Source organism: Carassius auratus, chromosome 17, assembly GCF_003368295.1.
Source record: "Carassius auratus strain Wakin chromosome 17, ASM336829v1, whole genome shotgun sequence".
Classification (NCBI taxonomy): domain Eukaryota; kingdom Metazoa; phylum Chordata; class Actinopteri; order Cypriniformes; family Cyprinidae; genus Carassius; species Carassius auratus.
The window spans coordinates 11,373,282-11,401,251 of NC_039259.1; the positions used below are offsets into that span (position 1 = coordinate 11,373,282).

At 37.7% G+C, this 27,970-nt stretch overlaps 2 protein-coding genes across 3 annotated transcripts; one reads left to right on the forward strand and one right to left on the reverse strand.

Annotated features, from left to right (window-relative positions):
- Positions 1 to 1,010: 1,010 nt before the first annotated feature.
- Positions 1,011 to 4,113, forward strand: pth2 (parathyroid hormone 2). Its single transcript, XM_026286815.1, has 3 exons — positions 1,011 to 1,854; positions 2,661 to 2,770; positions 3,478 to 4,113. Exons 1-3 carry the CDS (start codon positions 1,744 to 1,746, stop codon positions 3,842 to 3,844), a joined length of 588 nt encoding a protein of 195 aa, XP_026142600.1. The 5' UTR covers positions 1,011 to 1,743; the 3' UTR covers positions 3,845 to 4,113.
- Positions 4,114 to 5,227: 1,114 nt separating this feature from the next.
- On the reverse strand, positions 5,228 to 27,945 carry tmem121aa (transmembrane protein 121Aa). 2 transcript variants are annotated; one of them, XM_026285811.1, is made up of 3 exons: positions 27,468 to 27,945; positions 23,957 to 23,987; positions 5,228 to 8,297 (listed from the first exon to the last, which is right to left on the reverse strand). In XM_026285811.1, the coding sequence occupies exon 3, from the start codon at positions 7,839 to 7,841 to the stop codon at positions 6,891 to 6,893; it is 951 nt and encodes a 316-aa protein (XP_026141596.1). In that variant the 5' UTR covers positions 7,842 to 8,297; positions 23,957 to 23,987; positions 27,468 to 27,945; the 3' UTR covers positions 5,228 to 6,890. The 2 variants fall into 2 exon arrangements, with proteins under 2 accessions (XP_026141596.1, XP_026141595.1); XM_026285810.1 differs by lacking the exon at positions 23,957 to 23,987.
- Between the last annotated feature and the right edge of the window lie 25 nt (positions 27,946 to 27,970).

Below are 27,970 nucleotides of genomic sequence, written 5' to 3' on the forward strand. Positions count from 1 at the left end.
ATCTACAGACCGGAAAATCATTTTGTCTCAAATGGTCAAGGTTTTACTGGTTAACATGACCGCCATTAGCCTCATCTTGTAGATCTCACACATAATCTTGCGGTAAAAATGCATCTTTCCGTGTTGGCTCACAACCTTGATAATGAGAAAAGCCTTTTTTAATGTGCCACTGCCTCATCCCCCTCTCGGGTGTTCAGATATATTCAGAACATATTCATTTTCATAGTTTTAGCTTGAAGTAGCAGTGACTTTTAGTGCTCATTTTTCACTCCTAAAGACATTGCTTGTCTGACATATTGTTTAAATCTCAAAGCAGTTTACTTTAGAAATCACCTGTGTTCAAAAAAAAAATGTCTCTTCAGAAGATCAACAGTTGATCTCTAAGTAAAGTTTGAGATCTTTCACAGTTTGTGAGCACAACAAATCCCGAGGTTTACATGAGGATATGAAAGACCAGGAGGTGAAGGAAAAGAGAGAAGAGAGAGTGCCAGCTTGTGAAAAAACACTTATGGCTCACATCCGCAGTTAACAGTGATAAAACTTACAGATCTATGGAAATTGAGGCAAAAGTTTACCAAGCGCTTCAGATCATCTCCTCAGCCTCTCGCCCCTGAATCCCTCGACCTCGTCTGCCTCATGCCCTGATTCTTTCCATCGACGCTTTCATTCTTGTCCCTCCACTCATGTCCTCTATAATGACTGTCAGGACCTGCTCATCTGAACCTTGCACTCACAACCGCTGCCCATTATTTTAAATGAGACCTCGCTAAAGTCCGCTTCGGTAACAAGCCTTCCTGTGCTGAATGAAAATGAATGTTTTCGTTCGCCGGAAGTCGCCTATAGATTGAATGAGTGTATTATATTAAATAACCACAAAATATACAGCTAATAAACACACACATTTCTGTTAGAAAACAAGGTGTTCTTTATTTGTGAAAAAACAAATTAATCTCACATGAGCGGTTTAGCAGTTGTCAGATTCTGTGCAGTGTTTCTGAAGCAAAATCCTACCTGTGGTTGCGTAAAATGCGACAAATTGTCTTGTGGGGGCTTCTACGTGTTTGACAGGACCTTTCAAATTTAATGAGAGTGACGTCTTGCTTGGCCTAGAATCCAAACGTGTGCGTAGGCTGCTTGAGGACGGCAAACACGTCACTTCGAATTCAGTTGAGGATCCTCATTATCGACCCTTATCTTGCATCTCATGATCCTATAGGTAACGCCCAGCGACAGGTAGGTCACGCGCTTGATTCAAGGACATTTATACACCATATTATCTAAAAGCTGGTACATGCACTTTTGATCATGATTTAGTGATCATCTGGCACTTTCCAGATTTATCGTTCCTTTTTTTGAGACATCATTAGGTGCTCTGACGTCCAAACAGTCGTCTTTTCTCCTCTGATTCTTTCCTCTATTTTAAGGCTCCATCCAAACAGGACAGTCAGGGGTGTGGCCTTCTCTGTTTCAGCTCTGTTTCCGTTTCAAGAATGACACATGCCTTTTTATCTTTTCTGTTTCCCCCTACAACTTCTGACAAAAAGAGAGGTATATATAATCCCACACAAGCAACGCCTGTATATATTCACACTGACACCTGACAATGCACAACAGAGTTTGGGGTAGAAGTTGATCAAGCAATACATACGAAGAGGTACCATAGGCAACTTCTCAACTATTAAATACCTACCTTGAGTGATAGAGAGAAATACTGGACAAGCACAAACCTCTTTGAGACATTGCATGGAAGATTTGCAAACCAGCTTGAAGTCACACAAGACTGATTGGATTTTTGACTCCAGACAGAGAACTTCACAGCAACAAACAGCCAAGAGGAAGAGCTTCTCCACAAAGGTGCCATACATTTAAATATTGTTTTTACTATAATTGTAAATGATAATATATTGAAATACAATGGACGCATATATATATATATATATATATATATATATATATATATATATATATATATATATTAAAATATTGGTTATTATTAAACAATGCATGCTATATTTAACAACAATATATTACCATTAATTCATTATAAAATGTAATGTACAAAATTAATTTTAATATATTTGCATTTATATTGATTAAAAAAAAATGATTACAGAGACGTGTATAATTTAAGTGTTTTTCTGTAAGAGGCTTTTGGGCATTTTAAAAGGACTAGATTATTTAAATGTAATATTTATATTTATTTATTCATTAAAATGTTGTAGTTTTAAATGTTTTTTATATATATATAATAGAGAACCTTTAAAGAAGAAAATAAATTTAACTGACATTGACATTTCACGATAAGTCAACTGAACTGCCTCGTATTTTAAAAATATAAAATAATGCAGTTATTAATATGTACCTTTTTAATCTATTCTTAAAATACTGCTGTATAATGTAAATAAGTGAAAGGGTGTGAATAGTTGATATGGGCGTTTGAAATATACTTCTGATTGGCTGGTGTACGAGTTTAATTTCAAAGTGGCCTGAAGTCAGAACTATCTTCTAACAACAGTCAGCATTCCTCATATTTCTCATATCTGAGTACATTACATTCAATATACATTTTGGATGTTGCGCATTTATCTTATCTACTTCTCACAACGGTATTTATTTTTATTTGACTGCTATTATGTCTTGGTCAACATATTCATCTGTAGATGGTGGCTTTACCCTTGCCTCTGCGTCCTGCCATATTGTTCTTAGTCCTGATGAGTGTGACACTGATGACATCTGCATTTCCCCAGCCTCAACTTCGACCTCTGCAAAGGTATAGCGGCTCATTATATTATTATTAATTTTGATACAGCTATGTATCCCTTTGGTGAAAACTCCCTAAGCTTTGCATTCATGACGAGTCTGAAGTTAATTGCATTCTCATAGAGAACAAATTTGCCTTATGTACCAGAGGTTCTGGTACGGAAAACTTATATATACAATTTCTTTTTTATTAAAAGGATTTTTGTAGATAGGATTTATAAATTGGCAGCATTTAGTAGATCATAGGCCTCTATAAATACAGACATTCAGTGCAACTCCAATTATGGCTGTAAAACTATATTTTTCAAAAAAACTGCTCTGTAAAAGAAAATTAAAAATCATGATTTCATTGTCCATAGTTAAAATGTCATTATTTTTATTTTAAAAAAATTTTTAACACCAGCTTTCTATTATTCGATAGACAAATTTCGGTAACACTTTAGTATAGGGTCCAATTCACACTAATAACTAGTTGCTTATTAGTATGTCTATTATTAACATATTGGCTGTTTATTAGTATTAGTACATGTAATGCATCGCATCCATAATCCTACCCAATTCCCTAAACTTAACAACTACCTTATAAACTATTAATAAGCAGCAAATAAGGAGTTAATTGAGGCAAAAGTCATAGTTAATGGTTAGTTAATAGTGAGAATTGGACCCTAAAATAAAGTGTGACCCAAATTTCTGACACTTCTCTTTCTCCTTTAACAGTAACTTGCCTGCTATTGGTCAAGAAGACTCCAAAGGTGAACAGTGGGAAGTTCTGTACCCCTCCATCTCACTCCGTGACTGGAGCATTCAGATGCTGACCGCCCCAGATTTTGGTGCAGCTAAGACTGGGACAGAACAGCTGGTGGGAGATGATTGGCTTCCCCTCAGCCAATCACAGATGGAGGAGGAGCTGGTGAAGGGCTGGCCGGGGAACTGGCCTTCACGGGTGGGTCACCAGCAGAAGAGAAACATAGTGGTGGCAGATGACGCTGCATTTAGAGAGAAGAGTAAGCTTTTGACAGCAATGGAAAGACAGAAATGGCTCAATTCCTATATGCAGAAACTCTTAGTAGTTAATTCGAAGTAATTAGAATGTTTATGTAATTGTATATTTATATAAAATATGTTGAAAAATAGTATATTTCATGTGGGAGAAAAACACCATTGATTATCACAGATAATTAAACAAGTCAAAGGGTTAGTTCAACCAAAAATAACAATTCTGTTATCTATAATCATGCATTTTAATCCCGTATGACTTTCTTTTCTGCCTACAACCCCAAAAGTACAATTTAGCACAATGTCTCACCTGCATTTTTTCCAACAAGAAAATTAAATTGAGAAATCTTTCCCTTTAAAAGAAAAAAAAAATTTTTTGATGATCTTTTAATAAGGAAAATGCATGATGTGTTTGTTGGTCTGATCATGATTTGAATAAACACCTGAAAACCAGACTGATTGTTCGAGCAATTTTTAAATGGTTTAATGGTATGCATGAAATACGAGCTGCAATAATATATTTACACACTTTTTTTTTGTGCATTTTTTTTCAACATTTTATTAAACGCTTCCACATAGGTAAGACATATGTGTAGCCATGTGAATAACTTTTGATGTTCAAAGCCAGTTCTTTAGATGATTGCTTTCAGTTTGCGTGTAATAGAATAGCATTATCAATTTACACAGCAAACTTAGAAGCTCTAAAATGTGCAATCAACATAATTATATGAACACACAACTGTAACATTTCCCAGTTCATTCATACATAACAGTAAAATGTCTGAGTAACAGCTCTTAATGATTCACCAAGTGAGAGTCTGATTCACACTATATATATATATATATATATATATATATATATATATATATATATATATATATATTTGACCATTTTATTTCACTCCTGGAGCCTTGTTGATATCACCCAATGATGTAAAGTTACAGTTACAGAGAAATGTGCCATATATTGCCTATACAAATTAGTTCCAAACAGGTTAGAAAACACAGGTTGCCTACATGTTTTGATAGCAGTGGATTACATTATCTGGATGAATAGAATAATAATAATAATTATTATTATTATTTAGATGTTGTAAAGGTACCATGAAGTGAACCAAGCTGGTAAATTGAGCTGTGTGTCAGAGGAGACAGGACCTCCCATGATGATATTAGTAATTTATCGCCAAGCCGAATTATGATGTGCTTAAAATGGAAATTTTAATGTTCTGACAGCAGAAAATTACATAGGGCCATGGTTAAATACACCCTCATGACCTCATTAGCCCCGAGCTAGCAGGCGATTAATCAACTGATTGGAGAGGCTTGAAGTATGAGGAAATCTCTGACGGCAGAGACTGCGACAGCTGAATTGCTGCTTCAGGTCATTTGTTGGGATTTTTTCAACGTTTATTTCCTTTACCTTCCAAAATGGCTTTACAAAGGTCAAGTCTCGCAAGTAGTGCCAGGAGGAGTTGTTAAAAACTCTTCTCACGAATCCTGCGTGGATGGTTCAGTATTCAGCCTCCAAGAAGTAATTTATAGGCTGTTTGTTGGGGATTACATTTCAGCAGAAAGTGATTGACTCCCACAGTTCAGCATTTATCTCCAGGTGTCAAAAGTGTCTACATGTCAGTTCAGAAGTGCAGAGGAAGAATTTAGGGCTCTTATGGTATGCACCAGCGTCTCTGTTAGGACTGAGAATTGTGGTGTAGGAAATCTTCCAGCTGCTCAGGCCTCGTGGTGAGGAAGCCTATAGAAACTCTATAACGGTGAGATGGATGAGAGGGCTGAGGATCACAGGAACTGTAATTTATCACTCCCTACAGCTGGCCTACATGGCAGCCAGAGCCAATCAGCAGTAGCCAAATTGCTTTCTGCACCCCATTCTCACCAAGTGGAACTGCGTCTCAAAGCTCATGTAGAATCACCCAGCCCTGCCATTTCTCAGTGGTTCTGCCACAAGTGTTGTCTGGGTGTGGAAGTGAATGCCGTGTGTTTAATATTTACCACTTAGAATGACTTTGATTACCTTGACGTTCAGTGTTAGCTGGATTTGCATTTGCTGCTTATTTATGCTTGTAAGGCATATTTCAGCTGTCAATGTCCAACACACCACACTTTCGAGATTATATAGGTTTTATTACATTTTGCAACATTTAAAATGTCACACCTAAAAGAAAAGAAACAAGATACTAAAAATAATTGTAATTATAATTATAATACAACTGGATTATATATTAATTCATGTATTACCATCCAATATCATCTGTTTTTTAATGAACTTTGTTTCATTCTGTCTTCTGTTCTCGTTATACACATGTACAAAACTCTTAAAGACTGGAAATTAAATTTGGCAAATTAAAAGTTTCTAGTTCCCATTGTAATCCCCAGGAAAAGAACCCCGTGAGAGTTGTTTCACTTTAAAACATGCTCACTTCTTAACACACAAAAAAAATCATTTTCATCTTCAAACTACATAAATCTTCAAAACATAATTTGCAGTTCACTTTTTACTTCAGAACTGTTTACAGATTATGGTAGGAGTGGACTGACCTTGGTATGCTTCTTTCTCAATTTTCGCTCATCATCAGCAAGCCTACATGGGATTTTATGCACTTATTTTAAGAGGGAACATATTTTCAAAATTCAAAAAGTACGAAAAGCATTTGTACACGGTAATCTGAGAGTACTGGACACTCATTTATATCTGAAAGCATATTAAATCTAACCAAAATATTTCATAAATTAACACACAAGGGGCAAGGCAACTTTAAACTCTGAAAATGATGAGCATTCAGATTCTACAGAAATCTGTGTGGATACCATGTGGAGCGCAATGAGAGCCACCATAACAGAAATCTCATGAAACAAACATCTCATATCTAACATCACAAAACAGTTGCTTGAAATTACAAAATCTGGTTAAAATCAGGATTTCGTGAGCCACCATTTGTGCATCTGAGCATCAATGGTCTTTGAACACTCAGCTTAGATGAGTAGGACATTAAAAATTCTTCAAAATAGTATTCTAAAGAGACCAGAAGGATACTTCATCGTGTGCCGGTCTGAACTCATGAAGGTTGTCTTCTTTCCCCCATAACACTAAAGGCTTTTCAAGTTTTTGTCAGCTCTGGTCACGTGTCAATGACCTCACGGACCGGTGAGGGCTCTTCTGGGAGGGTGGTCGTGGCGTTTGGTAGAGTTTGATTGTGTGGCACAGAGTTCTGCTGTATCTCCATGGCAATCCCGGCTGGATCTTGTGGGGGGAACTCCTTTACTTGTCGCCTGTACTCCAGGAAGGTGCAGGCCTTAGTGGCAATGGCAACAACGTTCTTCCCTATGAAGATGGTCGAGACTCTGCTGTCTTGGAACAGCACCATGTTGACGCCTCTGATGAGGATGGTGACGATATTGATGGTCACCAAGCTGAGGATCGGGTAGAGCATCATCTTCTGAGGTGACACATGCTCGCCCTGCACGCTGATCTCGCTCAGAGAAACGCAAGGAAGGATGAGCAACAGGATGTAGCAGTAGAAGAACATCAGACCCTCGGCCCAGATGGGCAGACCTGTCCTTTGAGGCTCCCAAAGGTTAGCCTGGATGTCCAGGACATCCAGAAGGTCAAGTGCCACCCAAAAGAGTCGACCCCGCATGTCCTCCTTCTTCCGGAAGGTTCTTACATACTCCATACTGTCGAGCGCGACCAGGACGAGGTAGAGTCCAGGTACGCAAACCGATAGCAACAAAGTCAATGCCTTCCGAGCTACTGTCTCCAGACTTTTACGGTCGGCTTTGTAGTTCTGGAAGACAAAGTACAGCTTGATCTCCAGAACAAATATGTAGAGGAACCAGAGGATCATGGCGTAGCCACGCTTCGCAGTCCTCACCTCGGCACCAACCCATACCGCCACGTATCGCAGGACTATAAGAAAGCAAATATCTCCAACCAAGACAATGATGCAGACCCCAATTTTGCGTGGGCCCTGGTTCTGCTCCACAAGGTAGGCATCCATGAAGGCCATGCTGGTCATGATCACAATGGTGGTTAAACACACATGCCGCTTGTCTGGTGGTGGCAGAACCATGGTGCCGTCTTTTTATCAAAGTGAAAAACGAACAAATTGTACCCTTCACAAATAGCAAGGTTAGTTCATGGCGAGCACACTGTTGTCCATTGATGCTGGTGACTGAGGAGCCTGTTCAGCAAAGCTCCACACAGTCCAATGGCTGCTCTTTACCGCATTCCGAGCTTCACATGGCCTCCACACTAGTTTTGGTATGTCAATATCGCTTTGATTCGACGTGACCGTGATATATCTGTATTTTTATCCACTGCTGAAGCCAGATTGTGTCGACTTCCTGACCTTACCGACATGGGCCTGCTTGTCTGTGTCAGCTGACCCACATAATCAGCATTGCTGGATTCTGTGCTGGTCTCTTGTCACTGTCTCTCACTCCTGCGTCGGAGCTGAGTGCACTGTCAGTCGTGAAGGCGGAATGGGTGGTCACAGCTCTCTTTCTGCTTTGCCGGCTTTGAGCACCTGTGAATTAAAGAAAGAAAAATGTGTTCTCTTCAGAGAATGTTTTTGACATTGTTCCAGCTGATGAAGCTTTAAAACAAAACACTAGGGGTCACTGTGGTAATTTAGCACAATCTTTTGTAACTAACCATCCCACAAGTCCTTGGGTTGATTTCACCTTCCTTTAAAAAGCCTTTTATGTTGACTTTAGCTGATTTGAAGGACACTGAATTTGCCATGTTTAAATATCCAAAAAGGAATACTTTTTGTGTGTAAAAGTAAGCATTTAGTCACTTACAGTGCACAATGCTGGTAAGCTGGTGCAATGTATCCTGAATTATGATCTCAGGATATTTCCCCCCCTTACATAATTCCTCAAGTTCTCTTGAACACTTTTGAATACTTTAAACTGAAATTCCTCTTTTATTTGTAGGGGTCCTGTAAGCAAGATCTCGCTATGCAGCAGTATCCATACTTAGACATGAGAGTGTCAGCTGCTTGAATATAATTCCCTAATATTCCTATGAGTTCTGAGTCACCAGCTTCCATAGCAACGGTTTCTATTGAGAAAGTAATAATAAGTGATGATGAGTCTAACGCAGCAGGGAACCCTCGGATTTCTGGAAAGCGAGATATTACTGGATGTGCACTGACTCTGATATCTAGGTGTGAGGTGACGATGTGAATGACAATAAAAAAATAAAAAATTCTGCTGATTCTTTGCAAGTTTTAGTATGCGCAGCAGGCACGAAGTGTAAAAGAAATGCATAACATTGAAATGCTGGCATCTAAGAGAAAGAAAATATTCTCGACTGCACTGTGTTCTTATTAGGACTAAGCTCACGGGTCACAATCTGGATGTTATCGTGACTAGATTTCAGATGGAATATTAGGGAACAGCACATAAATTAGATTAAACAGATTAGTGTTGATCTACTCTCTGATGTATGAAATTCCAATCACAGCAACATTTCGTGCACCGCAATCTATTGCTAGTTACTTCACGTCAATGCTGCTCATGTTTGATATATATGGAAGCAAACATTGAGACAATTTGCTCACAGTCTTCTCAAGTGATTGATTTCTATCTTAAAGAGATCTTTCAATCTTGCACAATAAATCAGTACACTAAGAGAAATACATGGAGAACTAATGGACGTTGAAGAACAATTTAGAGTGCATGTGGCAGTATATCTTGCATTGTGTATTCTGCTGTTTCCGCAATCATAATTGTACCTGCATTTATCAATGCTTTTAGCTTTGGATAGGAGTTCTGGCTCTGTTCAGTGTAAATTGTGCAGTGGATCAATACCGCATCTGAAACATTATGTAAAGTAAGGATGGGACCTGATGGACATGTGCAGATAAATTGCCCTGTGACACATTATTGAGTGACCCCAGTTTAAATCATGTTTCATTTTCAGATCCCACAAAATAGATGAATACATATAACAAAGTATCAACAGTCTTGTTTCTGACATGTGCAGTAACTTAATTTGTCTGTTCTTTCAATATGACTGCTCTGTTATACTCAGAACAGAATTTGGTTATGCAGTGTGCCTCTACATTGCTTCCGGCCTCCTTCTTCTCCCTTTCTTTTCTATTCTAGCGCACAGATTTTCATTTCTGACAACGTGACTCTCTGACCTTGTGAACTTCTCTCATCTGTTCAGTTTCAGAATGTGTAGCTGAGCGGAAGAGTATTTATTTTGGAGAGAACCACAGATTGAGACTTAAATGCATCACACGAAGCATGATTTGTGGATTCTATTTTCTTTTGAATGTTTTTTTGCTTCAATAGTTTAAACATGTACTTACAAATATAAATATGAATAAGGTAGACTATTCATGTCTAATCTCTTTTAACATGACCTTCTGCTTTTTATATGATTTTCATTTATTTTCCTTCTTTTTCATTTAGGAAACGATAAAATTCTAATTTGCTCCATTTACTGTAATTTAAAATCTGTTTTAAGTACTTTTCTGTTTGATTTGATATAATTGAGTTTCTATCCTAGGGCTCTATAAGAAGTCTGTTTCTGCCTAAGAGTAAAAAAAATGTAATAAAAAAGGTAATTTTGAGATAAGTGAAGTTGTGAAATATAAAGTCAAACTGGGAGATATAAATTTGCAATTAAAAGAAAAAAAGTTGCAACTTCGAGAAATAAGGTCGCTATGTGGAATATAAAGTCGCTTAAAAACAAAGTCACAATTGTTCAATATAAAGTCAAATTACAAGTGATATTAAGGATTATAAAAAATGCAACAATAACAAACACAATTTTTTGTCTTATGGCAGTTCAGGGTTTTTTGTAGATGTTTTTGGATTTTACATAGCTGGTCTTGTTTCTCAGACACACAAGCACATCCACACACATTCCTCTCCCAATGAACTGTACTGTAAGTGAAGAGAGCAATGGAGTGAGAGCATTAAATCAAGAGTTTAATTAAAGTGGCAAAACACATGGGAGCAAATAAGTGTCTGGAGCAGTAGGGAGCGAGCTCATCAGCCCAATCAATACCCACATGAGGAATATTTCCCTCCTGTGAAGCAGACAGACCTTAGACACTCGCAGAAGCCCATAAGGCAAAGCATTCCAGGCAGTACTCTATGTTTGCTAATGGCTTCAAAATGCAACACAGTTGCACAGAACATAAATTGCACATGAATTTGCTGCATTGCAGCTACAACCCCTATAAATGAAATCTCCATAATATCTCAGTTGTTTCTCCAAGAAAGCAAGGGGAATAAATGATGCACAATTGAAGACATTTCTGCTTCTCAGATGTGTCTTCTAAAAAAAAGACCAGACTGATCTCACATACATTTTCATTTCATCTCATTACTTCAATTTTCATTTTGTTGCATAAAATTTTTATTTCTTTAAAGGAAATTTAGGAGAAACATCTGAAATAAAATTAAATAATGCGTTTTATAAAATGCATTCTCATGACAATTAAGTGCATTTATTACCATGATCAACTCCCCCAAAAATAAAAAAATAAATAAAAATAGAGGGAAAGAAAGCAATTATTTAACAGTTAAAGTAAATACGCCATGACAGGCCCGTCAGTTTCAATCCAAGCTTTCTAGCATCTTCACTAGTTGTTTACACCTCTGATTCCCAGGCTGACACAGATCTAGCGACTTCCAAACAAACTTAGCAGAGAAAGCATGGACAAAGCTTATTAAAAAGTTTAAACATGGGTTGATTTGCATTCAGCATCGAGCTGGAGACACTTTATTAATTTTCAATGAGCACACAACAAGCTTTCCCGAAAGATATTTTCGAAAGTAAGTTTTAAAGATGCTTAATATTTCATTTCTCATGCATACTTAACAAACAGAAAAACAAAGTAGTTTATTTAAAAGCCGGCAGAAGCCTGTGGCTCTGTCACACATTTGCAGACAGCTCAGCAAATAGTGAGGGGCTGGATATACTTGGATATACTGTATATACGTACTGCAAAGAAGTTGCTTTGTTGCTGTGGTAACAGGCATCTGTCAGTCCAAGACCCCCAATAAAAGAAAACAATAATGAGTGTGACTCTTATTTCCGCTCAGTAATGAAAAATAAAAAAGAGCCTCTGTGCTCCAACTTGCCTTGAAGTGGAGGATTTCGTGCTCTTTCCCTCTTTTCATCTTGGTGTTATTACAGCAAAAGACAGTGAGATCAGAAGGACCCTAGTTTTCTGAAGCCCTTTCAGTGGACACACATGGATATATGGTCTGGTATTGCAAAACATAAACACAGACTGCTGTTTGAACATTCCCAGTGCATTTGTGTTTTCTGTGAAAATGCCACATCTTCTCTGTGAGTATGAAAAGAGAGTCAACTAATCATTATATGAATCGATTCAACAGTCAGTTATTCTTATAAAAAGTGATTTGTCCATCAGTTTTTCTAACAGAAACTGATTCAGCACTTAGAATTTCTTATAGAAAATGACTCTTTTATGAGAATGCTACTTCTGTCACATAGGACCTGAGCTTGTCCTTGTATCTCCTGGCCTTCATCTGGTCCATCATCCCCAGCCCTCATGAGCCAGGTCTCTCATCCTCCTCCATCTCTTTGGAGTCCTCTCCAGGGCTGTGTCATACTCTCTTTCAACTCTTCTACTCATTGATTGACCTCTCTCCCTCTATCCACTGCAGTCCTCCCCCTCATTCACTTAATTAAAATGGCGAGAGTCTGCAAATCTGAGAGGGGCTTTGTAAGGTAATGAATGAGCTTGCATTCTGCTCTAGTTGGGTGAATCTCACAAAAACAAGTCCAGGTCACATTTCAAAAACAAAACAGCAGGAAGTTAAATTTAATTATTAGGAAAATGAGGCCTGTTTTATTTTATTTTAAAAGCCCCCACAAAATCATATTGGCCATCATTTTCATATGATTACCATAATGCATATGAATTATTGATTTTTCCTCCAGGATTTACATTCTTGTTATTATATTTATATTAAATACTTTTTAATTTTACATTTAAATTGTGTTTAAAACACAAAACAAATACTAAGATGTGGGGAGGACAACCGGCAATGTTTCAAGAAAGCATATTTTCATGTTAATTTTTTATTTATTTATTCTTTACTCTGAAATAGAATTTTTTTATAAAATAGTAAAATAGTAAAATATTTACTTTAAGCTGCCATTTTGTATCTCATCTGTCATTATATAAATGTATTTTTCTTTTCCCCTCTTCCCCCCTGGCAGTCCCTGGACCCCTTTATATATGTATGTATATATATATATATATATATATATATATATATATATATATATATATATATATATAATTATACATTATTTTATTCTTATTTTTGTTACTTAAAAAACAACAACAACAGTTAAAACTATTTTTAAAATTTTCCAATAATTATTATTATAAGCTGCATCTTTTTCTCCTTCCCCTTCTTTTTTTGCTTCTTCTTTTTATTCTTATTAAATCTGAAAAGCTGCCCATGGAAACTAGCTTAAATAGCTTGAAAATAATGCCAAAATGTATTTAAAAAAATCTTGGAAGCTTAAAATATTTCTTGTTTCTTTCTTTTTGATATCGAGGATGAAATCTGTCCCAGACATGTTCTTGACATTGGTTTCCTCTGTAATTTCTCCCCCATGTGACCATGTACGTATCATTGGCACAGTGAATGCAGTCTGTGAGTAGGTCAGTCAGGAACAGACAGGACCGGAGGGGAGGAAACAGGGCTCAGTAGAATCAGATAGAAAGCTTGACGGCCTGAAGGCCTCTCCAGTAATCATATCAACATGTTCATCCAGCCTGGCAGCTGCAATGAGGAAGAGCTCCCCGTGGAGCTATCTCAGAAAGAGCAGTCTGAGCTCAGCAACACAGACTCATAACGCTATCTTGTCTCTGCCCAGAGACAGGCCAAGACCCCTCCTTTAAGACAAAGAGACCACATGCACTTCCCAAATGAGGAAGTAAACCCCCTCCATGGGTTTGGGGTATTTTAGTGCAACATCAGTTCATGTTCCATTTGATGTTAACACGCTTTCTGAGTTAAAGCCCATGGAACAATATTTACTCTATCAACAAACAACCAATGCTACATTTTGCATGCTATTTAGAGCAAATCCCATCGAAGTGCTTTAAAGTATATGCATTACTAATGTGTGTGTGTTTTTTTGTGTTTTTTTTTTTTTGCCTCAAAAATAGTAACAGATAACAGTAACAGTAAACATTATATTTAGATGTTATTCTTACAACTAGCATATTATTTATAGTAACCTTTGTTTTGGACTATTAGTCAACAATCCTCAGTCAACAACACAGTTATAAGAATTATTGCAGAAAACCACAGCTTTAATTTAACCCAGCTGAGGTGCAGCTAAAAAAATCTAATCATTTTGTACAGGTATTACTTTCTTCCATTTTTGGGAAAAGAACAAAGATGGCAAAACTGAATTCTCAGCAGCCATTACTCCAGTCTTAATGTCACATGATTCTAATATGCTGATATAATATGCAGCTTAATATTTTTGTGGAAACCATGTTTTTTTCAGGATTATTTGATGCAGTTAGGGTTATGTTTAGTTTTTGGTCTGTTTTTCATTGTGCTTTCAGTTCACCTGTGACCTAGTTTTACTTTAACTCCTAATTGTCATTTCGTTCACCAACTGTAACTGAAAAACACACCACGATGACTACAGCCGAGGAAGTGCTGTGGGGTTTGCGGCAGGATGGTCTCAGGTTGGAGCGATATGTGAAGGGTTTCCTCAAGCTCTCTAACCGGGGTGAGCTGGCACTACACCACTGTAGGTGCGTGCTTCCTGCTATAGTTGGATGATGAAATAATCCACTGTGATCTTCTGATGGGTGATTTATACTTTGATCGAGCTGATTAATCTTGTGCTATTCTTAAATAGTTCTGATTTGGAAGTAAGGAAACTTCCCAAGCCTCGTCATCCAACTCCAGCAGGAATGCACAGCGTCTACCCAGCTCACCCCACACAGAGAACCACCACATACCACTCCAACGGCTCCTACCGCATGCCTAACCCCAAATTCCCTGCAGTCCTCCAAAGTTCCACTGGAGTCCTCAGCCCAGGAGCGCCAGCTTCTCAGCAGTCAAGATTGCCTGTCGATTGGAACCCAAGCCCACTGCAATCCTCAACTCAAGCCTAACAGTGATTAATGTGGCAAGCCCGTAGTAATCGCTTCCCAGACCCCCAGTTAAGCCCAGGAAGGGCTCCTGACCCGCCATTAAGAGCCGGAAGGGCTCCTGGCCCCCTGTTAAGCCCAGGAAGGGCTCCTTATCCCCCGTTAAGCCCAGTGTTGGCTGCAGGCCCCAGAGCTCTGTGTCCCGTCCAGCCCTCCTTTGTCTCCTTTGCCTCCGCTGGTCCCATCCAGCCCTGGCGAGCGTAATTTTACCAAGTACAACATGTTCCTGGATCAACATCCTTGTTGATCCTGAAACAACTTTCCAATTAACCAATCAGAATTGATATATAACTTTTCAGAAAAATTCAGTTTTAGGCTTACAACCAGAGTTAGGTGCTTCTACACCCTTGTTAATCAGCTATTATTTCCCACTGATTTTAGGAATAAATTATGGGTAGGGTTAGGTTTAGGGGTAGGAACGTCTCCTTCACTCCACCAACTGTAAAAAATGCATAGAATGTCCAAAAGAGCAGCATTTTTGGAAATATACATCTTTTGTAACATTATAAATGTTAGTTGACGTTGCTTTCTTTAAACAGAAAATTCAGGTAGGTAGACGCTGCAAAGTTTTGGTAGTAGATCAATCACACATCAATTTGTGTACAAGGCCAAAGAAAAATCAAAAGAGTGACTCTTATGAGAGAGAAAAAGCAAAAACATGCCACCAAAAGCCGGATGCATGTGATATTTTGAGCTCAACTACTGCGTAGTAGCACAAGAAGAAAACACATCTGTTCTCAGATCAGTGAGTTTCCAACTTGGCACAGAGTGCCTAGAGCCTTAAATATTTTGCACATTCAAACACAGAAGAGTGCAAAAGAGAGTACATTACTTCTGTCGGGGATATGCCCCAAGCACAACTTCTGCTTCCCTCTTTCTGCCGTGACCTCGCTCATTCTGTCCTTTAAATGCCTCACTTCCACTTGTCTCACTTCCTCTCATCTCTGTGGCCACGCTAAAAGCTGCTTTATCCCTATGAAGCATGCAGTAACAGGATCTGTGATGACTGGCTCTGAGAGGGGGATCCTTAGGGGTGCTTCTTACTACTGTTGCATGTTCAAAGCCTTCTCAGCAGCCTAGAAACAGCCGACGTGATGCCATGTTGAATCCCTTTCCACGCTTTAACCACCAAATGCTTGTCCTCAGCCTAAATAATCAAAGTAAGACCTCCCCTGGGTGCCCGTTCAGGGCTGTCTGACAGTCTCCATCGTGCCTTAGGATGGTTGACCTTGCAGCATCTGCTGGCACACGGAAGAATGAGAAAGTATTGGAAACTAGATGCACTGAGAGATGAGAAGATCATAGAAAGTCTGCATTAGCATATACTCTCAGCAGGAGCGGAGTGTGAAAGGCAAACAGACTTTACAATGCTAGGTCCTATTTTAACAATCTAAGTGCAAGGTCTAAAGTGCATGGTGCAGCTGCACTTAGGGCATGTCCGAGTCCACTTTTGCTAGTTTAAAGACAGTAAAAAATGGTCTAAAAGGGTTGTCCCTATTCTCTTAATGAGTAATGGGTGTGTTATAAACCAATCAAAGTCTCATCTCCCATTCCCTGTAAGAGCCAGTTGTGCTTGCGCCATGGCAAATTTCCTATTTACACGTGAAATTTTCAAGTGCAAAGACAGATTGCATCCAGAGAGGAAATGGATCTGCTCATGCGCGAGCAAATAGGTAGCCTAATTCTGATGCAATGACTATTCATTACGACATATAGGCATTTTTATATTTATGTAGCCTACGCAATAATAATCTTTTACATTGCAATCCTTTAATTTTTAATATTTGGCTTGTTTGTGTGCTGACGCGCGTCCCTATGTGTGTAATAAGCAAAGTGTATGCGCGTTGTGCACCTGCCTATACTAACATGCTCTTTATATAACAAAAAAAAAACTACCCCATTTGTGGGGCCAAGTGCATGCTGGTCTGAAAACGAGGTGTGTTCAGGCGCATTGTTGGCACACTGCTATTTTGAGGCAACTGAAATAGAATGCCCCATTGACCAACTAAAACCTGGTCTTAAGTCAATGGCGCAGTCTATTTCAGTTGCCTCAAAATAGCAACACGCCAACAATGCCCCTGAACACACCTCGTTTTCAGACCAGCACGCCCATGACCGCACAAATGGGCACAAATACATTTCCTATTTAAACAGCGTGGGGCAGGATGTAAAAATGATGAGGCTGAAACTAGCAAAAAACACTTGCACCCAGAACCACATTGCACCGGGTGTATGGTAGAGCCCCTTGTAAATCAGCACAGCCAACGAAGGATTGAATTCAACCGCAACTTTTTAAACAACCAAAATATGGCTGTTTTGTTGTCTGTTAAGGAAGTACAGATGTTCCTCTCTTTGATCCACCAACAGTTTGATGGAGTGACGCAGACTGAAAAAGTTTAATAACGACATGTGAATATTACCGCCCACTCTAAAGCGTCACTAAACTGCAGTGGAAACGCAAACTGGGCCGAGCCGAGCTGTGTTGTGTTGTACCACACAGTGGAAAAGCACCATAGGTGACCAGACTTTCCACAAACTTTAAAGTTTGCTGTCAGTAAGATTTTTGTGCACTTATTTTATTAAACATAGTAATATTGTGAAATAATTACAATTGTTTTCAATTTTATTGTATTTTAAAATGTAATTTATTCCTGTAATGTCAAAGCTGAATTTGTAGCATAATTATTTCAGTCTTCACCAGTGTCACATGATCCTTCAGAAATCATTTTGATAGGATGTGGTGCTCCAGAAACATTTCTCATCGTTATCAATGTTGAAAACTTTTGTACTGCGACTTTTTTCCCAGCCTGGCACTGTTTTCAGCAGCATAAAGCTGTAACGCCATTATATATAAAAAATCATATTTAACCCAAGTTGTGAATGAGTTCACAGTATGTGTTTAATGTGATGAATAACAAGTCTTTTCAAAGCATAAGATCATCAAGAAATGTCTTTCAATGAGTTATCCACGTGGGCTGCCTGAATAAACAAATGACCAATTATTTTTAGTGAATCAGAAATATTCAACACGCATAGTTCAAAGCGTAAGTTAGCAGTTTGTATCACAACACACTGGCCTATATAATTAACAACATTATTAAGGATAGAAATAATTGATTAGATATCTTTTCTCACCTCATTTTTTATTTGTAAGTTGTTATGAAACAGAATCTAATTGTCACACTACGGTGTAACAAATGCATAAAGAAAATGAAGTTAAATTCAAAAAGTCTTTAATAAAACCCCACAAGGGTAAATCCAGGACAGAACAGAACAGAACAGACAGGCAACACACATAGGGATGTACTGTAGTAGACCAAACAGCCAACAGTGAACAGAACACAACTTAAGCAGGTTGGCAAATAAAGATAATGTAACTAGACACACCTGAACCAAATGACATAAAGAACTACAGACAGAAACTAGGTCACACAAAGCACATGGGGAAAGAAAACACAACAAACCGTCCAGGGGTGTGACACTAATTGAATGTAAAAAAAATTTCTAATTGCTACACAGGGTTAGACCAGCGGTTTTCAACTCCAGTCCTCACTGGAATCATGGTGAATATCCAGTGATGTCCACTTCGCATGGCACTTATGATCAAATAGTAACAAATGTCTGAAGTGACAAGAGAAACATAAAAACTGCAGAGTTTAGTTTGGGGGACTGGAGCTGTCATATGTAGGAATCAGAATATCACACAGATCCAGGAATGGCCTTTTTGACTTAGTAACCACTCATTAGCAACAAAATAGCCCTAAGCCCTAAAGTAATTGTCATCATTATGGTGCAGCACTCCAAAGAATCAGAGGTTCAACCTCACAAGACAGGGTTCATTAACTAAAATTACATTAAATCCCAAAGGTAGTCTCTAAAAGCAATATCAGAAAAAGACATTTCACACTATTTAACCAAACCAAAGGATTTGTACTTGACACTTTCTACATGTAAATGTAAAGAGCCAAAAAGTTTGAATGCAGCCCTGCAAAATAATGGCTTCCAGTGACAGCTTTTGAGTCCATGGAAAGCATTTTTGTCAAAAACAGTTGTTTTTCTTCTCAACTTAGCATTTACCCCTTAACCTATTGATTTGTCTCTTTGAACACTGCCATTTCATTTCACTGGAAGTGGAAACACCAATCACAAGCTCCTCTCTTAAGCTGCCTTTTTTTGTAGTGTGTTACTCTGTGAAAAAGGAAAGCATATATACGTGTTGCGTTTTCTTTGGTGCTAAGAGGCTCACAAAAACTTTGCCACAAATTATTATTCTAAAGTAGAATCCCATGGCATATAAAGATCTGGCTACTTTCATAGTGAAAGATGCAAAACTTTATTTAATTCTCAGATTTTCAGGACACTTCCTTTTAAGTACTATAGCTGTCCTACTTTGTTCTTATCTCACTTCTCTCTCTGATATTTTTCTCCACTTCTTTCCTTTGCAAATTGTTCTTCTTGACACTCCACTTGAATAATCCTAACATCACTTTATTGTTACAAAGTATTCTTAGGTCATTCCTTGCCCAATCTGTATCTCTCTCACTTATTACTTTTGTTTTCTGCTTTTAAAGTCTCCTAAACCAGGGGTTTTGAAACTTTAATACCAACCAAGGGCCCCCAATACTCTTTTAATACTGTTTTGGATGTACAAATATTTACCTGCAGTACAGAGTAGTTCAATACAGTGTACAGAGTGTTTCCTATTCCGTTGTGAAAAACCACAGCAAATGATCCAGTGTGTGAGTGAAATGTCTTAATGAATTAAACTGAATCACAACAAGTTTAGACCTTTTTGAAAACCCGCTGACTGATTAGTTTAAAAGAGTGATTTATTTGCGCATCTGTCATCTGATTCTAAACAGAAAAGAAGAAGAAGAAAAAACTTTTGACCAGATTGCTGAAATATTGTATGGAGAAAATGATTCTCAAGTTTGCAAAGATTAATATTCACTGACATTTAAAATTTAACTGGGACACAGCAATGTTCTGATCAGGCTTTTGCCCCAAGAAAAATGGTTTATAAATATAAATATCAAATATAAAATGGTGCACCAAATATGTTTATCCCTTTGTGAGAGACCCCCATTTTATAATACAAAGAAAGATTTCATGTAAATTAATTTATACTGAAAAAAAAAAAATATTAAATGTGGTATTATGTTCTTTGAATAAATCTTTCAAAAAATATATTAATTCTGTATTTAGTTTAAAACAGGCCCCCCTAATGTAAAATTAAATAAATAAATACTAAGAATGATTAAAAAGACCTGAAATATACTGTTTTGTATTTTCTTTTCTCCCTTTATCTTTTTTTTGTAGCTCAGCCTAGACATTCCGGTTAATAAAATGTGTTCCACAAAAGAAAGAAAGTCATACATACAACATGAGGATGAGTAAATGATGATGGGATTTTCATTTTTAGATGAACTATTCCCTTAATAGCTGTATCTTGCCCAGAATAGTAAATCAAGCTCAAAATCACATACGGCGGAGAGGCTTCTTTACAACTTCATTCTGAGATATTAGAATAGATATTAGACATTAGAATGCAGAGCCTGTCTCACTGGCAGGATTTATCTTTTAATTTCTCAGCTGCATTGTTCCACTGTCTCAGTCATTCCCATGGGAATCTCAGCCACAGAATCAGGCAAAGGCAAGAGGCGAGACCCAGAAAGCTCTGCACTTACTATTTATGTCATTCTGGTTAAAGATGACAGGGAGGCTTTAAACTGCAGAACTTTGGCAGACTGGGCATTGGGAGTTTTCTCACGTCCACGAGATTCTTTATCTCAGCGTGACACAACTGTCCCCAGTGCTGTGCTAAGAAGGAGAAGAGAGTATCTCTACTCTTCCACTCTTGTGCCTCTTCTACTCTGTTCACATGAGAGCTGGAGCTTTGAGCAACCCAAGGTGTTTGCAACACAACAGCTTAGACACGTTAAAGAGAGACGGAGGACTAGGATTGTGTAAAGCTGAAAGAGTAGAAACTGATATGGCCCACAGTGACTGAGGAAAATCCATGTGACCTTTTAGGGCTGCTAGTTAAAATCCAAAAACATTCTGTCATTTACTTCACCTTAACTTGGGTTTCAACTGCAGTCTGGTTCACATTTACATTTCTTGCCGTAGGGTCTAATAAAAAGTGTTTTAATTATGTTCATGATATTTGCCTAAGCAGGTGGCTAAGGAAACAGAATTACTGCTTTAGGTGCATCATATTTTATTAAATCACATCAGGGCAAGTTATGTGTAATGACATTAAGGATTAATTATCAAAGGTCTAATGCATATAAGCACATGCTTTTCTCAACCTGAAGTTGTGATATGTGTGTAGGATTTTCTTTTTTCAGTAGAAAATAAAAGGAGATGTTTAAAAGAATGTTCATGCTTCTCTTTTCCATACAATGTAAGTGAATGGGGACCATGGGCTGCAAAGCTCTACAAGTGACAAAAAAACGATAACAGCATCATAAAGTGGTCCATGTAACTCAAACACTGTATTTCAAGCCATCTGAAGCCATATGTGAGAAACAATCAAACATTTTCATTATTATTTACTAAAAATCTTGCTTGACCGCTGTAGTCACCATGCACTTTCATTGTATGGATATACATAATTTCATGCTGGGTTTGAAACACACAAGGAAGAGTATTTTATAAAATTTTAGTTATTGGTTGACCTATCCCTTTTAAACATCATAATTTGTTCTTGAATAAAGGATCATAACCACAGAATATAGATAAGCAGATTTTTTTTTTTTTTTTTTATTATTACATTTGTTATCCTCTAATGTTATGTTGGTCTCAGGTACACTTGTTAGTTTTATAAAGAATTACAGTAAACAATTATTATATTATATTATATTATATTATATTATATTATATTATATTATATTATATTATATTATATATTATATTATATTATATTATATTATATTATATTATATTATATTATATTATATTATATTATATTATATTATATTATATTATATTATATTATAAACATTGCAACCCAACCCGGTCACACTTTATTTTAAGGTCCAAATTCTCACCATTAACAAACCATTAATTAGGACTGTTGCCTCAATTAACTCCTAATTTGCTGCTTGTTAATACTTAGTAATGTAGTAGTTTAGGCACTGGCTAGGATTAGGGATGTAGATTGTGGTGATGCAGAATTTATTCTATATAATAAACAGGCAATATGTTAATAATAGGCATGCTAATCAGCAACAAATTAATAGTGAGAATTGTTCCCTATACTAAAGTGTTACCCCCATTTCCAGCATTTAGGAAGAAATAATTGAATTGATCTCAGTAAGCTTAGAAACAGACTCTTGGCTACACAAGCCTCACCAATTTTATGCTTGCTACACTGAGAGACAACAAAATGGAACGACTCAGAGCTCCAAATCTGTTACAAAAGAGGCAGTAACCAGTGCAATCACACACTGTGGCAAATATCTTTGCTGCCTCTGTCTCTCTCTGGCTCACTTTATTTTTCCCTCTCTCTCTCTGAAAGGTGATTCAATTCGGGCTACATGCGCTCTTAAGCGCTTGCTGCTCCGAGACTCAGAGGTCTCTGTCCTTATGCTGCTCTTATGGAAGGGCTGCACTATCCTGTCCAGGTAGATCAACAGAAACACGACAGAGCCACTCTCCATTCAGGTGTTAAAACTATAATAGCTATATTTTAAGTGACTCTGAAAGGACGACTCGGTACAGTGCTCAGTATAGCAAGACAAAGTGTCATGTTGAATTATTATAGTAGAACAAAGTCAGTCTAGATGGTAAGAGTATTTCAGGCCATGTGGATTCCCAAGTTGATTTCACTGTCTGATATTTCTAAGGAAGAAAGTGTTATGAACTGTCATCCAGCATCAGGGAAGAGGACCAAACCTGACTAATATATCTGTCACATAAGAATATGTTCATTCACAGAGCACACGGCACAAAAGCAAGTGAAAGCGGAGCTCTAAAAAGACATCTTTCACACTAAAAGAACTCTATTTGCTTTACAACATTTGTCATGTGAAAGCATGTTGGCTACTGTACCGCAGTCACAATGCCAGAGAACTAATAGATGACTAGGTTGTCATGGGAACTAATGTTCAGTTGGGACAATGAATTACTCACGCTAAAATTGGGCAGAGTACATTTTTGGGGTTTAGACTAATGCTATTGATTACAGTGCTTGCCAAAACTCAGTTTGGGGACCTTTTTAAACCCCTAACACTAAGTATTACACTTCAGCAATTAATTCAGCCCAACCACTTTACATAGACATTTCATCCGCTTTTGGTACTTTTGACCCTGTGGACTTTTAGAAAGTAAACTTGCTTAAAACTATTTTTTTTTTTTAAATAGACTTTTCTAGCTTTCACAGAAAAGCTGGCACAAGCATGCAAGCCCCACAAAGTATATTCTATTGACCGTGAGCCTGGATGGATGCATCTTGTGTTTGCACACTGCACCATTTGTCTTTGAGTGCTTACATTTTTTGTATAAGTGCTGTCAATCTTCTTAGTAAGTGCTTAATAGCTAATTTCATTAATAGCATTTTATGTATCCTTAAAGCTGCAACTCTTGGCACTCCAGTGGTTAATAAACAGGTAATGGGCTACTCCGCATAAGTAAATACTCGAACCAGTCTAAATAGTCTGAAAATAATTCAGGACAAGCCTAAAACACAGTTTAAAAAATGGATTCATGGTGTACTCGCTTACTATAGAAATTTTGTACATTTTGAACACAAAAAGGTTACGGACTGCAACTTTAATTCAAAGTAATATTTCTAGACTTTGAACAGAATTCTGTTCAGAACATTTCCACCACAGTGTAATTTCCACCAGATCTCAAATCATTTATTGTGTTTAATAGCATTCTGCAGTAGAACTTTCTGATGGGACAGTGCAACATCACGCATGTTTTCAAAGTGACAAATGTGTTACAAGGAATTCACCCAAAAAATTACAAACTGCAGAAAATTGACTCACCTATTGCTTTCTCCAGTGAAAAAGTCATCATCTGAATAAGGAGAGAAATGTGCACAGATCAAGCACCATTTACACATGAAAACAGTCCAAAATAGTTCTAAACAAATATGTTGGTAGATTTTGATGTGAGAGGATAGAGATTTACTTTTTAAACTTGTTCAAATGTCTTAGTAATGGACTTTTCACAGCTTTTCTCTTCACAAGATGTCAGTTGATGCACTGGAATCCTGTGGATCATTGTGACGTTTTTATCAGCTGTTTGGACTCGAATTCTGATGGCACCCATTCACCGCAGAAGATCCATTGATGTCATGCAAAATATACCCAAATTAACAAATAAACTCGCCTACATCTTAGATGACCTGTGGGTGAGTTCATTTTCAGCAAATTTTTATTTTTGGGTGAACTATTTCTTTAAAAGCAGATTTTAGGGTAATAATACAGCCAACCATCTGTTTCAAGGCTGATGATATATAAAGTTCCACATACTTTCACATTATGCATTTATTAATTTGTGATATTTAGTTTAAGTGCTTTTTATCTAACATATATGGCATGCACTCTGCTTATAAATTCTGAACATAATATTAAACATTTATCTCCTGTACTTCAGCACTACATAAACTCTTTATTGGAATTGTGTGGGTTTACTGTTGCCTTGGGAGCAACTTACCAAGTCACCTTTCTTCTAAGAAGATGTTTATATGGCAGATAAACTCAGGTCTGATTCTGATATAGTTAATGATCTAGAATGACAGCTACCCCTTGAAAGTTCCAGCATATTACAACACACACTCTATAGCAATCCAACTATATCTAATAAGCACAACCAGCTGTCTTAACCATCATTCCACAGCGCTGACGGGCTGTGCATTCAGCATGCTGCCTCATGGGCACTGCTGCATTGTTTGATGCCAGGATCCAGGCCTCCTACAGATGCAAAACTCAGAGGAAAGGCCTCCTTCCAGCCAACCCCAGTCAAATGCTTCACTTCACAAAATGGCCTTGCCAGCTGTCCGTGCTGACATTGTGTCAGTAATTAGCCAGCGGGGGGTTTGGACTGGCAGGGAGGCAGTTAGCCTGTCTGCCTGCAAATGGAGGCGGTCATGTCACACTTATGAAACCCCGGGGGAACTTCCGTGGCCTGCTGGCAGAAGGGTAAGGATGTACCAGTCATACCGACTAATGTCCTGATAATGGACAATGGATGGTGTGTGACACTCTGAAAACCCAGTTAAGTTTATATGCACAGGAAATGAGATAAAGTATAAGTGCCTGCTTTGCCTGCAACAATGCTGTGTGCCCTGATCAGATCAATAGGAAAGGTCACTTAAAGTCATCATGAAATTAACCGTATTTATTTTCTTTTCTTGTCTAATTGTGAACAGATGATCTCTGCAAATTATCTAAAAAAAAATTAATATTCTGATTTATCTTCAGAATCTTTTGTCCTAATAACTTTTTAACTTCAATCCTCCAATAACCTGGATATGTTCTGGAATATAATCAATCTGCATAATCCAATCAATTTCTGATTAAAAAAATAAATAAAAACTGATTTGGGTTTGCCATTTTATATAATTTCTTTCCTGCATAAATGACTGTAAATCACTAGAGCAACTTACTTATTTGTATGAGTTCAGTGACTACATAAAACATCCAATGTGACAGGCACAGATACATAATCACTGTAAAACAAATATTAATCAGATGACATATTTATTTCTCTCAAAGACTCTATCACTCAGAAATGAGACTGACGGGAAGGAAATCATTAAGTGACAAGGCATAATCAACAAACATCGACCAACAGACAAGAAGACTTAAAAATGTCATAGAGCATTCATAGAGGAGAGCAGTTCTAAGGCAGGGATGCTGTCACAATATTGAAGAAGACCTAACTATATGGTTTTGAGTCAAATACACACATTTTCTTTTTTGAGTAATGTGTTGGTGTTGGTTTCAGTGTGTGTGTTGGTTTCAATGTGTAGATCAAAACATTGTAGAAGCTTTTTTTTTTTTTAACCAAAACAATGGTTTGATATTTTTTTGTACGTGACCTACTCTATGTGTTCATTTACCTGTACGTTTTTTTTTTCTTCTTTTTCCCCTGTGCAATAACAGTAAAATATGATTAAGGGCGTTTTTGTAAGACTATAAGGTATAATGTATTTGCCTTTAAATGAACCCATTTTATATTCAAGGCTACCGATAATAGTGCATGCATGCTCCAGAGGTGAAAGGGTTCGAGGATCCCTCAGGTTGTTTATGTGTCACGTGGGGCGCCTCTTGGCTTACCTCAGAACACACTGCAGCGCGCGAGACAAATGCCCGCGGGCTCTGAGCCAGTACTGTAAGTGGAAACGGATGGACAGGTCCTTTGTAAACCCCCTTTAAACCCTTGGAGGTACTACAGTGATATTCAGTCAATGAAAACAGAAGCACACCTCACGGCCATTGTTTGAAAGGCTAAGAAAAATATTGCTCCCTTAATGAAGCTGTAGTGTGTGGAGACTGGCCAGTGGGTTTCCCTCGTGGAAAGAATCGCGTTTTTTAATGAATCTTTTAAGCGAATGAATCGTGATAGCTTTTCCTGCCTTCAATAACTGACTTGGAAATTCTTTCGTGTACGAACGTAATGAACAAATAATTCAATTTGTGTACAGGGGTCTGCTGAGAGGGGCATGCAGTTCGTTCGGTTAGAATAACTAGGAATGTGATGTTAGAATTAATTTAATCTATTAATTACGGATGAGCTTACACAAATTATTGATTAATAGTATGCCCAGCAAGTAACGTAATTTTGATAGATTTAATAAAACTTTTTTCTGTTCGACTCGATGTTTCGAGTGAACGATTCAATGATTCACTCATATCACAATTATGGTAACAATAACCTGCAGAAGAAAAATAAATAAATCAATGAATTATTTTGGTGAGCTGGATTTAAAAGATTCAAGCCACTGAGACGAATCACAACCAAGACCAAGAGAAATTCAGTTTGAATAGTGACTTTTTAGCATATGTATATTACGAAGTTTCACAACCAAAACAACTCAAATAATCTAAAAAAAAAAAAAAAAAAAAAAAATTCGTCGTCATTAGACAATAGAGGCTATCATCTGTCAATGCAGCGAATCCTTCTTCTCATCTTTCATTTAACAATCTTTAACGATAGTTTAGCAATTTTACAGTCCCATTAGTTAGCTAAAAGCACTAGCAGTCCCATGAATTCATGAACGGATACTTTAGCGATAGAAACTGCACTATAAACTCTACTCCATTAGAAGCGCCGACATAAATCACAATACTTTTTCTTTCTTTTATCCACACATGTACCCAGCCAGCCATTAACTAATTGTCCTTCATGCAGTCAGTTCAATTAAGCTGATATTAATTTAGGAAGCACAATGCGCCTTATGTGTTCGCCACAGCTCATTGCACAACGGGTAATTCATGATTTTGACAGGAAACCCTCCCTCATCCGAACAGACCGTTCAGCAGACTGTACCTCTGGCATCCGCTGTCCAAGGTGCTGATCCGCTCTGAAACGAGATTGATGTTTGGAGAGTGATTTAATCCACATCAAGCGCGCGCTGAAGGAAAACAAGAGATGCCGCCTCCAAAAAAAAAAAAAAAAAAAAAAAAACCAATCCCTTGTCTAGACTAAACTAGTGAAACGCGTGTGCACCACACCACTGAAAGAGGAAATAGACAGGCGCGTGCGGGCCGGTGCTAGTCAGTCCGATCCACGCACTCTCTCTCTTTCTCTCTCTTTCTCGCTCGCCCTCTCTCTCCCGCTCTTGAATCAGTGATTCAGTCTCTTCCCTCACCCTCCCGGCAGAGAACATAATTTATTGGCAATTTGCTTATGTTGGGAGACTTTCAGCCCACTGCCTTCCCCCTTTAGTGGACAATGCAAAGGCTAAATTAAACCCTTACCAATTTCGTGTGTGCCCTACATCATTAACTGTAAAAATAATACTTTATCGCCGTCAAAATCAATAAACGCAG